The sequence below is a fragment of the Microchirus variegatus genome (genome assembly GCF_963457635.1).
Source record: "Microchirus variegatus genome assembly, chromosome: 3".
NCBI lineage: Eukaryota > Metazoa > Chordata > Actinopteri > Pleuronectiformes > Soleidae > Microchirus > Microchirus variegatus.
In genome coordinates this window covers 12,577,094-12,590,902 of record NC_139804.1, presented here as the reverse complement: position 1 = coordinate 12,590,902, position 13,809 = coordinate 12,577,094, and the positions used below count along the sequence as shown (strand labels likewise).

The 13,809-nt window shown below is 43.8% G+C and overlaps 1 protein-coding gene across 2 annotated transcripts in view; it reads left to right on the top strand.

The window, feature by feature from the left end:
• vps39 (VPS39 subunit of HOPS complex) overlaps positions 1-13,129 on the top strand; it is a 40,020-nt gene extending 26,891 nt beyond the window's left edge. For both annotated transcript variants that reach the window (XM_083886026.1, XM_083886025.1), the window contains exons 22-24: positions 4,663-4,797; positions 8,268-8,359; positions 9,547-13,129. In XM_083886026.1, coding sequence (XP_083742152.1) covers positions 4,663-4,797; positions 8,268-8,359; positions 9,547-9,628 — 309 coding nt within the window. In that variant the 3' untranslated portion in view covers positions 9,629-13,129. The remainder of the gene's footprint in view (positions 1-4,662; positions 4,798-8,267; positions 8,360-9,546) is intronic.
• The last annotated feature ends 680 nt before the right edge of the window (positions 13,130-13,809 follow it).

The following is a 13,809-nucleotide window of genomic DNA, read 5'->3' as shown; positions in this document are numbered from 1 at the left end:
ACATACCTGTGCCGGGCCTCTGCGCCACCTCCTCGGCGGAAACGTTCCCGCCGCCGTGGCAAACGCGGCGGGCGGCTGGTGAAGCTGAAAGTCAGGCTGGCTCAATCGTTGTCCATCTCCCGGACAGGACATGGATTAACTCATCCGTTCGCCGTGCCTTGGCGTTTCCTGGATCCCATCGATGCCTGCCTTATTCCTGTCATCGGCTCGTTTGAGGGACTCCGGCCCCGCCGCACCTGCCCTCCGCGACTTTCACAGCGCGGCGTGAACCTCCGCCTCCTGAAGTCGCTGCCACCGTCTCTGCGATCAGCCGAACCGAAGCCCCCGGCCCCTGCCAGGTTTGGCCTGGTGAACGCCAGATCACTGGTGAACAAAACATTCATCCTGAGGGATTTCTTCAACTCCCGTGGCCTGGATTTCCTCTTTGTGACAGAGACGTGGATCGGTGCCGGTGAGTGCAGCCCTCTGATCGAACTTCTACCGGCTGGTTGTTCTTTTTTCAACTCCCCGCGGTCATCGGGTCGTGGGGGAGGAACAGCGACTGTTTATAAAAACGACTTTAATTGTAGGCAGTGCGCTGTCTCGTCCTCCTTTTCCAGCTTTGAAGCGAATATATTTGAGGTGGGTCGCTCCGACCCGGTGCTGTGTGCCGTCATCTACCGACCGCCCAAATACAACAAAGACTTCCTAAATGACTTCTCTGATTTTCTGGCTGAAATTATGCCCAAGTACGATCGCGTTCTCCTTGTAGGGGATTTTAACATTCACGTGTGCTGTCCTGACAAACAGTTGGTGAAGGACTTTTTAAGCCTTATTGACTCTTTTAACTTAGAGCAGTGTGTGTCTGGTCCCACTCATGAACGTGGACACACACTAGACCTCGTCCTCTGTCACGGTCTGTCTGTGTCAAACGTGGAAATATGTGACGATGTGTTTTCCGATCATTTGCCGGTACTGTTCGAAGCTCCTGTCTCCTGTGCTACAGTTAAATCTGCCGCCCCTGCTCGCTGTCGTAGGATATTTAACTCTGTCACTGCCGGTCAGTTTTCTGCTGCCTTTAACCAGCTCTGTGTCCCTTCTGAATTATTACCAAACACGGAGGTGCTCAGTTCTTCGTTTCACTCCTCCTGCCGAACCATATTGGACTCTGTGGCTCCATTTAAAACCGTGCAGCCCAAAGCTAAACCTGAGCCCTGGTTCAATGCGAGAACTCGCGCAGCCAGACAGGATTGCCGCAAAGCTGAACGCAGGTGGAAAAAGGACAAGCTGCAGGTTTCTCGCCAAATCCTAAAAGACAGCTGGCGCTGCTACCAGAGCACTGTCAAAGAGTCCAGAAGAGAGCACCTGTCAAATATTATTGAATCAAACTCTCACAACCCACGTGTGTTATTTAAAACCATAGAGTCTGTTCTTGGCTCACCTCAGCCTGTGTGCACAGAGGAATCCCCTGAAATGTGCAATAGCTTCCTGCAGTTCTTCATTGATAAGGTTGCTACCACAAGGGCTCTAATCACCACACCTGTGTCTGACCCCTCTGACAGTGTGCTTTTCTCAGCTGTGCTTGATTCGTTTGAGCCCGTGTCTCTGATTGCCTTAGAAAAAGTGGTTGCCCAGATGAAGCCATCAGGCTCTCCCTGTGACACTGTCCCGCCTCACTTTTTTAAAGAGGTATTTCCTTGTATAGGGCAGTCAGTCCTGGCCATTATTAACAGCAGTCTGTCTTCTGGTGTTGTCCCCCAATGTTTTAAACATGCTGTTGTACAACCCCTGCTTAAGAAACCTGGCCTTGATCGTGTTATGCTAGCCAATTATAGACCTATCTCCAAGCTGCCTTTTATTTCAAAGATCCTGGAAAAAGTTGTCCACGCCCAGTTGCAGTCGTTCCTGGACGAGCATGATATTCTGGAGATTTTCCAGTCTGGCTTTAAAACAAGGCATAGTACAGAGTCAGCTTTATTAAGAGTGTTTAATGACATCCTCCTGACGGTTGATTCTGGAGACTCTGTGATCCTTGTCCTGCTGGACCTAACTGCAGCGTTTGACACTGTGGACCACAATATTTTAGTGGCACGCTTGCAGCACCTAGTGGGCATTAGTGGTAGCGCCCTTAATTGGTTTAGATCGTATCTTGAGGGAAGATCTATGTGTGTACGCCTCGGTGGCTCTGAGTCCCGCTCTGCTCCACTGTCATATGGGGTTCCACAGGGCTCAATTTTAGGGCCCCTGCTCTTCTCCCTGTATCTGCTTCCCCTGGGCTCCATCTTGAGAAAACATGGCATCTCATTTCATTTTTATGCAGACGACAGTCAGATTTATGTCCCACTGAGTAAGAAAAATGCCTGTCTGCAACCACTTCTATTATGTCTTGATGACATAAAAGCATGGATGTCACTGAACTTTTTAAAATTTAATGAAAAGAAGACGGAAGTCATAATGTTTGGTCCTAGCGGCTCTAGTGAACCCCCCCCTGCTGATTTGGGCCCTTTGGCATCGTATGTGAAGCCTTTAGTGACAAACTTAGGTTTTATTATGGACAGTGATTTTAAATTGGACCGGCAAATTGGGGCAACAGTAAAGTCCAGCTTTTTTCACCTCAGGCAGCTGGCAAAGGTGAGGCCCTTTCTCTCACAAAAGCACTTTGAAACAGTAATCCATGCCTTTGTTACATCTCGGCTGGATTACTGTAACGCTCTTTATCTTGGAGTCAGCCAGTCCTCCCTCTCACGTCTCCAGTTGGTCCAGAACGCTGCTGCTCGCCTCTTAACTGGAGCACGTAAGAGGGAGCACATTACTCCCATTTTGGCCTCCCTTCACTGGCTGCCTGTGCATTTTAGAGTCCATTTTAAGATTCTTTTATTTGTTTTTAAATCTTTAAATGGTCTTGCCCCGCCTTACCTCTCTGAGCTTCTCCATCCTTACACTCCTGCTCGGTGCCTCAGGTCAGCTGACCAGCTGCTCCTGGAGGTACCGAGGTCTAAACGGAAGCTCAGAGGGGAAAGAGCTTTCTCCATTGCCGGTCCCAAACTTTGGAACGCCCTCCCGCTTCATATTAGACAGGCCCCCTCACTGTCCATTTTTAAAACTCATCTTAAAACACATTTTTATTCTTCTGCGTTCAACTCAGCATGAGACTCTGCTCTTGTTTTAGTGTTTTATTGTTTAAACATTTTTATTGTTTTATAGTTTTATTGTTTTTTTTATTATTTAAACATTGTTACTGTTTTATAGTTTTATTGTTTTTATTTTGTCTCCTATGTTTTATGTGCCATGTTTTATTTATTGTACTGTTAAGCACTTTGTACCAGCTTTAGCTGCCTAAAGCGCTCTATAAATAAAGTTGAGTTGAGTTGAGTTGAGGATGCTGTCTTTTGAAGATTTCCCACGAGAGATGCTGTATAAAGCTCCCTCAGTGTCTTATGATCCAGATGGCACTTGAAAAAAATTAAAATACACTCAACAAAAATGTAAACGCACAAAGAAAATCTTTATCAATAAAGTGGCTTTAATTTGCGAGCATTGGGATAAATATTTTTTTTTTAAGTCCTGGAGTAACGGCAGGAAGAACACAATGGGGGTCGATGATCCAAGTTCTGCAGGCGGTTCCTGAAGGTCTGCGCTGAAATCCGCCTGTTGTGCAGACCAACAGTCTCACCGGCAGTTCAGAACCGATCACAGATGTGCTGGAGCCGCATGTACCGGTCCTGAGCAGGCGTGGTAACACGTGGCCGGCGGGCATGTGCACGGTTCGCTGTCGTTCCAGTCTCTCTGAAACGAGTCCACAGGTGGCTGACAGTGGAATGATGCACATTCAGTTGAGTTGCCACAGCTGTAACACTCAGCATGCCAATGGCAAGCTCCCTTGTGACATCTGTGGTATATTGACAAGTGACAAAAGTCCACATTTTGGTGTGCCCTTTTATTGGCTGCTATTGACCACCACTCTGCCATGCTCCATGACTCTCGTGAGTTGAAATACTCAATCTGAGATTGAGATTGAGTGCCAAGTGACACTGGACTACTGGGTTTGAGCAAAACAAATCATTCCATAAACAAATGCATCAAGAATATGAGCAAATGACATGACATTCTATTTTTGTTCACCATTTCAAGTGTGTGTGTTTATATTTTTGTTGAGGATAAATCTCCCCAGCCCAGGTAGTCCCAACATCATATGAACGAGACGACACGCTGTATTTTATTTTATTTTAATTATGTTTTAATATAAGGGATTAGCTGCTATGGTTGTAAAATGCTTCATTACAAAATGTATCTGAGATTTTAACTGGATATGATTGTTTGTGAAAGGCACAACCTCAGAAATGTCAAATTGTGCCTCCATCAGTTCAAATGTGTTATCTTGTGTGTTCAGTTATCATAATCCGCTCTTCAACAATTTTTGTCAAGTTGATCCTGAAATCTAAACTTGTATATAACTTACTCTACAAAAATGTCATTGTTAAACCTGGGTTTTCTATGTGAGGGTCGGTGTCAATCCTGCTTCTTTTCAGAAGAAGACTTGATGAAAGCAAGAAGACTTGCTTTCATCGTTTGTTCGTGATGTGGTCAAAGCTGAATTGTTGGTGGAGGCAGGGTGGGCTCATTGGCAGGGAGACCATGACATGTCTTGTGATGAGTCTTAAAAGCTGACTGTTTGGTTTCCAGGCCATTAATCTGCTCCCAGCAAACACTCAGATCCGAGAGATCCGGGTTTTCCTGGAGAGTGTCCTGGAGGAGAAGGCTCAGAGAAAACGCTGTAACCAGGTGCTGAAGAGTCTACTACAGGCTGAGTTCCTCAGGGTGAGTCCTGCTGAATCTGTTTCCACAGGAGTTCATGCAAATGCAGTAAAAAAATGTCAGTTGTTAACATGTAATCTTGTGGCCTGGGATTTATCTGACGGCTGGGGTACAGTTTGAGAGATGTGAGTGTCGGTGACAATATGGTTTCTCTTCATTTGAAGGACATTCGTTAAATGTTCACAGACATCTCAGCTTGACAGATGCAAGATAAATCAAAGGTTTTTCCAGGGTTCCATGTGCATATGTGACACAAGAAGCTTGAACTGAATTACTCGGGTTAACTGATAAATGGTCACAATCACATAACTTAAACTCTGAAATAATAATCATTAGAGGGGAAATTGATTGATTCAGACGTCGCTTACTGAGTGTGAAAGTCAGTACTTAATAGTTTTTAATCTGAATATTTCAACTTAAATTCATAAATACTGTCATATTCACAGTTTATACATAAATAATATAATATATATATAATATAATCCCACATTCTTGACTTAAAGGTCCAGTGAGTTATTTTCATTTGTCAGAAACTGAATAGAACTTGGAAGAAAAGGGTGAGGATAATGAGCAGCAAAATGTAACTTCACCAAGAAATGTCATGCACTGTACCTTTAAGTAAAAGTACAGATATTTGTACAGATTCAACTTCTTAATTCGGGTAAACGTTAGAAACTACAGATGTTTGTGTTCAAATGTAGACAGTGAAATTATTATTATATACATTTATTAAAAAAATAAATAAAAAAGACAAATGTGCTAAGTACATTTACAAAATATTTTATACTTTGTTACTACCCACCTATAAATATTATCACATTCTGAAAATAATTATTTATCAGTTAATGCTTCATTAACTAAGCTGCTCCCCTGACAATGGCACACCGCTTGTCGTCTTCTCTTCAACATCCCCCCAGAGAAGCTGCGCTCATCTGAATTCATCAGCTTCTTTTCCACATTTGACCTCACACTTTCCCCCTCTCCACCCACCCACCGGGCCGGGAACCAACTGGACCTTGTCTTCACAAGGTCCTGTAGTACCTCGGCACTCTCTGTTACCCCGCTCACTGTGTCGGACCACCACTTTGTTGGTTTTTCTCTCCCCTTGAAGTCCGCTGCTGTCCCTGCCCCTACACGTCGCATGATCACTACCCGCCGAAATCTAAAATCCCTCTCTCCCTCTATTCTCTCCGCAACTGTTCTTTCCTCGCTGCCGTCCACAGAACAGCTCTCTCAGCTGTCCACCGAGGAAGCCTCCTCCACTCTGTTGTCCTCCCTCTCTTCCTCTTTAAACACTCTCTGCCCCCTCACCTCACGACCGGCTAGATCATCTCCCCCCTCTCCCTGGCTGTCTAAAATGCTACGAACCAATCGAACGGTGAACGGCAGAGAGAAAATGGAAAAAATCACATCATCCAGATGACTTTTCTCACTATGACCACCTCCTGGCTGACTTCTCGTCAACGGTTTCAGCAGCCAAATCTGCCTTCTACCTGTCAAAGATCAACTCCTCTGCCTCCAACCCCAGGAAACTATTCTCCCTATTCTCTTCTCTCCTCACCCCTCCCACCGCTCCCCCTCCATCCTCCCTCACTGCTGATGAATTTGCAACTTACTTTATGAAGAAAGTAAGAGACATTAGTTCCTCATTTACTGCGACGCCCTCCCAGATAGCACCTCCCCCAACCCTCACCTATGACAGCCTTACCTGCTTCAGCCCTCTCTCCTCTGAAGATGTTCACACACTAGTGACATCTAACCGTGCCACCACCTGTTCCCTCGACCCGATTCCCTCCCCTCTTCTACAAAGCATCTCGAATGACATCTTGCCTTTCCTCACCACCCTGATCAACTCCTCCCTCACTGCTGGCCGTATTCCAGCTCCTTTCAAGACCGCTAAAGACAAGCCACTCCAAAAGAAACCCACTCTAGACCCTGCCGATACTCAAAACTACAGACCTGTATCTCTTCTCTCGTTCCTCTCAAAAACCCTGGCACGTGCTGTCTTCAACCAACTGTCTTCTTACCTTTCACAAAACGACCTCCTTGACCCTAATCAGTCAGGTTTCAGTGCGGCTCACTCCACTGAGACGGCCCTCCTCACAGTGACTGAGTCGCTCCGGGCCGCCAGAGCCTCGTCCCTCTCTTCGGTCCTCATCCTCCTCGACTTATCCTCTGCGTTTGACACAGTCAACCACCAAATCCTCCTCTGCACTCTGGCCAAACTTGGCGTTACCGGCTCTGCCCTAACCTGGTTCACATCATACCTGACAGAGCGCACCTTTCAGGTCACGTGGAATGGCTCCTTGTCCAAACCCTGCTCCATGGATACTGGTGTCCCTCTAGGCTCAGTACTAGGACCACTTCTGTTTTCACTATACACCAGATCACTAGGCTCTGCAATCACATTACATGGTTTCTCTTACCACTGTTGTGCTGATGACACCCAGCTGTTCCTCTCCTTCCCCCCATCCTCCAACACCCATGTTGCCACGCGCATCTCGGAATGTCTGGCAGACATTTCCACTTGGACAACTGCTCATCATCTCAAGCTCAACCTTAGTAAAACTGAACTTCTATACATCCCGGGAAAAAACTGCCCTCACATGGACCTGTTGGTCACTGTTGAAGGCGTCACTGTATCGCCATCATCAACTGCAAAGGGTGTAATCCTCGACGACAGACTTTCCTGCACCCCCAACATCATCGCGGTAGCCCGATCCTGCAGATTTGCCCTCTACAACATCCGAAGGATCCGGCCCCTCCTCACAAAGGAAGCAACGCAACTCCTGGTTCAATCCCTGGTCATCTCCCGCCTCGACTACTGCAACTCGCTATTGGCTGGACTCCCTGCCTCTGTGACTAAACCGTTGCAACGTATCCAGAACGCTGCAGTGCGCCTCGTTTTCAATCTACCCAAATTCTCCCATGTGACCCCCCTCCTCCGTGACCTCCACTGGCTTCCTGTTGCGGCCCGCATTAGATTGAAGACCATGGTGCTGGCCTTCAAAGCCATCAACCGAACTGCACCAGTCTACCTCCAAACACTGATCAGACCACACACCCCAGCTCGAGCGCTTCGCTCTACTACATCAGCCGGCCTTCTGGTACCGCCATCCCTGAGAGCAAACAAAGGCCGCTCAACGAAGTCCCGACTCTTTTCTGCTCTGGCACCTCAGTGGTGGAACGAACTTCCGACCAACATCAGGACAGCAGATTCGCTCGCCATCTTTCGCAAAAGACTCAAGACTCACTTTTTCAGACTTCACCTCGACCCTACATAGCACTAACCTAAAGTACTAATAGGTTCCTACCTTCAGCACTTGTATCATAGCACTTATGGAAAGTTTCTTTCTTGTGACAAATGTACTTATTGTAAGTCGCTTTGGACAAAAGCGTCTGCCAAATGCCCTAAATGTAAATGTAAATGTCATTGATTTGTTGCTCATCTATCTCTTGTTCTGTGTTCTCAGGTGCAGGAGGAGCGAATCTTCCACCAGCAGGTGAAATGTGTCATCACGGAGGAGAAGACCTGCAGAGTTTGCAAAAAGAAAATAGGCAACAGGTAACACTGGGACTCAAGAATTTAGAATTTGATTTTGGTTCTTTTTTTTTATTTTTTTTTTATTTAGGATATTTTCCTCTTTAAATGAGATAATGTGGTCCAGTGTGTAACATTAAGTTTATTAGCAGAAACCAAATATGCTTCACATAAGTATGTTTGTATGTCGTGTATAATCATTTAGCCGCCATCTTGTGCTGCAAAGTTACTACAGCAGATATGCGTTTTGATGCGGAATCTGACGATGCAAATTAAAACACAAACCTGATGCATGAACCAGTGAAGAAGAAGGACAAACAAGCTGTGAGAGAATGGAAGACTGGGGAGTTGTATGTAAAGGCCACCATGTTTCTACAGCAACCTGAACGAAACAAACCAGCCGCAACATGTGTTTTGAATTTATACTTTCTGCAACCAAAGCATAGTAATCTCCTTTCTGGTGTGCAATTGCCAATCGTAGTTCTGACGAGCTTGGTCAGCTGAGTTTGTTACACTCCACAGTCTTACCTCTTCATGATCATAATTTATTCATGCCTCCATACAAACGAAATACCCCAGATAGATTCTAAACACTGGAGTACATGTGCCAGGCCTGTATGTGGTACTCGCAGACACAGACATACACCCCAAAAATGAAGGAGAGGATGACTGACGTGCATAAAGCTTGAGCGCTGTATAGAAACTTGTATTTTAAATAAAGCTTTATTTGACCAAGTATATATTACAATGTATAGAAATCATAGATATGGAGATAGAATTAACCAAACCAGAGCAACTAAGGAAAGATAATAGAAGTTTACATGAGGTGAACAGAACAAATAAACTCTAAATACAAGAAGAAAACAATAACAAAGATAAGCTACAGAGAATACAAGAGCAAGAAAAAGAGGTGGGACTATTGTTTTCAAGTTGTGTGTAGAAGCCTTTAAGACGACATAAAATCTCTGATGAAAGGAGTTTGGTAAAAAACAATAAGATCATGTCTCAGTTGATATGACATGCATCATAACCATCTAATTTCATTCGTTTTAGTGAAATGTTTATCAACTCTGCTGCCGTTAATTTATCATTTCTGATTCTCTCATTTATTTTATTTATTTTTTCAAATGCTTTTTTACCTGCTGTGATGTAGAATTTATTTATTCCACAAACATTAAGCTTTTCTCTGTTTGATTAATTTTCTCCTTCAGTGCATTTGCCAGGTATCCCAACGGTGTAGTGGTTCATTACTTCTGCTGCAAGGACCGCACCGTGTGTCCCACTGAGAATTAACGGCCTCTCCTCGCTCAGACTGTTTACTCATAAACCTTCTTCCCTCTTCCTCCTCTGGGACTTGAGACGTCCATGAAGTAGAAACGCATCAGAAGGTTGAAGTTGCTTGGCACTGGACACTTGTGTCTCCACAGCACCTCTGTGGAACTACGAGTGCAGACTTCATTCTCTCTCTTTTTACCTGGGTTCTGCTTTACTCACTGTAGATGAAAGCAAAGGCTGCAAGTTTTCTGACTCTGTGCATGAAGTAACGGAAGCAATGTCCACTGTTGCTGGGCAGGAGGAGAAAGAGGGTTCTAGACTGTGACCTTTGGACAATGTGCCTCTGTAACACTAGAAAGGAAATCAGTCGCTTCAGATGACTTTGGACAGAAGACGAGGAGCTGAAACAACAGCTTCTCACAAGGAGATGATTAGAAACTGTGGTCGGTCGTTTTCCTTCCTCTGTCTCGTAGACCCAGTTCAGACCTGTGAACATCCATCCTGAGTGATACAATCATGGGCACATCATGCCAGGTTCAAAAACCACATTCTGAAGTGGTTTGAAAACACATTAAAACTTATTTCATGTTACAGCAGCGTTAGTAGAGCAATCGGATCCCCTTTTTTTCCAGTCACACAGATACACACACACACAGACTGGTTAAAAAAAAGCATTTTTGTTGTGACAAATGGTGGCCACTACCCACTTCAGCTCACCTCGGCACGGCACAGCTCGACTCTACATGGTTTGGTATGGTTTTCCATTACTGTAGTACTTCCTCAATGTGGGCAGCCTCAGCACGGCTGCATGAAACTGCCGTGGCTTTGTTATATACGCGACGGACACAAACTAGTGACTTGTAAAGCAGTTTTTTCCGGTGTACTGAATCATTAGACTCAATTAATGAAAAAGATTTGTTCACAGATTCGTTCAGTACTTCCTGCATGACCGGAGCACAGACTCCGTCTGACACAGTCACTGAACTGAAATACAGCGGAAGGGATTGTGATTCGGCTCGCAATTGTGTCTTTTGACAGTGCTGTCGCTAAATACACCAGACTGTTCAAATGTTTTCCTTGGTAAATGTTAGAGAATAACACGTCTTCAGGATTTTACGTTTTTTTTTTAACTGATCTACAGTTAAGGATTGTTTGGTTTTCATTCTTGTGTCAGACATCGCGCTCATGAATCTTCCAGTGATGACACTCTGCCAAGCTTCCAGACGATGTCACACATAGTATCGAAAACAACACTGTAAATTGCAAAGGCTGAAATGAATGATTCTGTTTTTGATCACTCTGTCTTCCATCCATCTTCTACTGGTTTATCCTCTACATGAAGGTCACAGGGGGTGAGGGTAAGGCCGGGTACAGCCTTGACAAGTCACTAGTCCATCCCAGGAGCACATTGAGACAAGCAACCCTCCACTCACACACTCAAAGTCAAACATACGGTCAATGTGGAGTGTCCAATTTGCCTAATCCCCAAATCTGCATGTTAATGTTTTGATGGTTTATTTATATTTTTCTACTGCTCAGTTTGTACTGAACTGAATCATATTGCAATTACAATTTATATCAGAAATATAGTACTAGTCTTTAAATAAAGGCTGGGGATGCCAGATATGATCTCATGTTGTCAAAAGAGAGGTGTTTTAAACTTAACCCCTAAACCACCTTTTGCAGGTTTAAACCAGTCTATATGTTTATCTGGGGATGTTAGTGAAGAACAATCAGTGTATAGACTGCCTGGCTTATCAAACAGCAGCAACAACTTTCAAATTGAGTCACATTTTTTAGTCCACTCCTGCTTCACTGGTTCATTCGTTCATCATCCAATCAGCACAAGACTCCTTATCCCAGACTCCTCCCCCTTTTATAAACACTGGACCTGTTGCTTTGTCGCTTTTCTCTCCCCACCACTTGAACGGTGTGAACGATTGAGAGGCTGGACTCACTGAACAAACTCACACAGCTGCCACTGGTGCCCTGCACTCCACTCTCAGCCCACTTCTTGGCATTTTCTAAATCAGACATTGACCAGAGTTAGCTTCAGAAGTAGTTACCCTTTAATGCCAGGCATAAACGGTCACATTTAGCAATGTCCACAGATTGGATCTCTCAGGTCAGAGGTCAAACCAGGTCTGGATGGGGTCTTTATCTCTCCCTCCTCCTCCTCCTCCTGCATCACTGCATGGACTTCAGACAATGCTTCTTATGCCAAACGGACAGCTAGAGTTCTGTTCTGTTGCCTTCTGTGACTCAAGATTGTATTTACAATGAAGTTGGACGTCTGTTTTTTTGTTGTTTTTTTTCAGCATGTGCCGGTACTGACAAAGCAATCTGACAGTGTTTTTGTATTTAATTTAAACATTTTAAACAACTTCTCCAACTAATGCTATTTACTGCTGTGTTTTCTTTTATTTGTTGTCTTTGTGAATAATTGCTACCAGACAACCTCCACACTTTCAATTCTTTTAAAGTTGTATTGATTTTCACTTTCTTTCCTGCTTTTCTTTCCCGATCAGGAGATCATGACGTAGAATGAAGTTTCAAAGCGAGACCATGTCATTTTGAAAGTAAATTCACAAAATTGGCTTGATTGAACGATTGCTTGATTTATCACTTGAAAATTAATCTTGATTTATTCCAGCGACATAAGTATTTGCCTGTTTTCCTTGTTATACATGCGATTAAATTAGAAATACTGAAGATTTTTACTGTTAATTAATTGAAGAATATTGTGACATTAAACAGTATTACAGTACCACAAAGTGGAAAAAGTGAAATTATAATTTAATTTAAATGACATCTTCTGCATCTAAAGTTGATATAATATAGACTTGCATTAACCGCCATCAAACCACTAGCTTTTTATTTGTGAGAGGACAACCATTTTATGTAGTCTCACTTTAAGATGGATCCCACGAGTACAGCACTTTAAAAATGGATGTCCTGTTTATTTATTATCAAATGACATATCTGTGCTGTAAGAACTGGAAGTGATGTGAACAAGGTGTGATTGATCGATTGTGCATTTAATGGCAATATTGTGTTATGTCTGCCTTTGGGCTGGGAGGTACGTTACAACACGAGATGAATGTGATGATCACTGAAACTCTGCACTGATTTAAACACTTTTACTATTGTATCCATAAACCACCACCACCACCACCCAAATAATTATCTTAAGGGTTTGCACAGAGTCTCTGCTAAGACTGTTTCAGACTTTTGTTTTTGAATGGGAGCATATGCACTGCTGTGTGTACACTGTCCAAACACTGAAGGTGTTGTATTATTTCCTTCTGAGGGTGAAACCATGAGTCACTGTGGGATTACCTGGCTTTAATCTGTAATAAACAAGCATTTACACTCATGTTGGCGTCACCGTGTCTCTGCAGCGTCTCACACTGGTGCTGCTGGATGAGGAGGTGTTGTTTCCAGTGCTGGAGTTTGTCTTTGTCTGTCTGTTAGTGAGCAGCGTCCTGCGATGGACTGTTGGCTTGTCCACACCCTGCCGTTCACCCTATGTCAGCTGGGATCACATGACCCTCATGTGGAGTATAAAGCTACAGTAAGCTAAGTAAGTCTTTGTAAGCAGCACAACATGAGAAGTAAAGATCAGGTTTAGATTGCATTTTTTCAATGTTTGGACTTTTGTAGTTGGATAAGATTCCTGTTAGTCCTGTTAATAAAAGTTTGACTGCATTCTTGTTTCCTGGAGAAGAGTGAGTGTTTCCTTGTCTATTCATGAACAACCCTGCATTTTAGTCTCATCTAGAAGCTGTTACTCCAGATTATGGTCCTTGTTTCTCAGGGCTGAGGCTCCAAAGAATAACCTCACTGTTACTTTTTTCAACTAATGGACTGTGCCTTCACAGAGCTGAGCCAGCTGGAGTAACACAATCACAACAGCCAGACTGCTTTAGCAACACACTTAGTTACACACTCCTTTCTTCTACAGGATTCTTAGTGCAGACGCTCATAATGCCCTTCAACCTAACCTTAATCCCAAAAGATAAGAAATTTTCTTTGTCACGGCAGCAAAGACAGTTAAGATAAAGGTAATAAATAATAACATCCGTTTTCCACTTGTGAAAGTAATGAACAATAAGACAAATATGTTAAAACTGAACATATTTGTATATATATATATATATATAAGATAAGAGAGAGAAAGACGCTGAATGATTTATAAA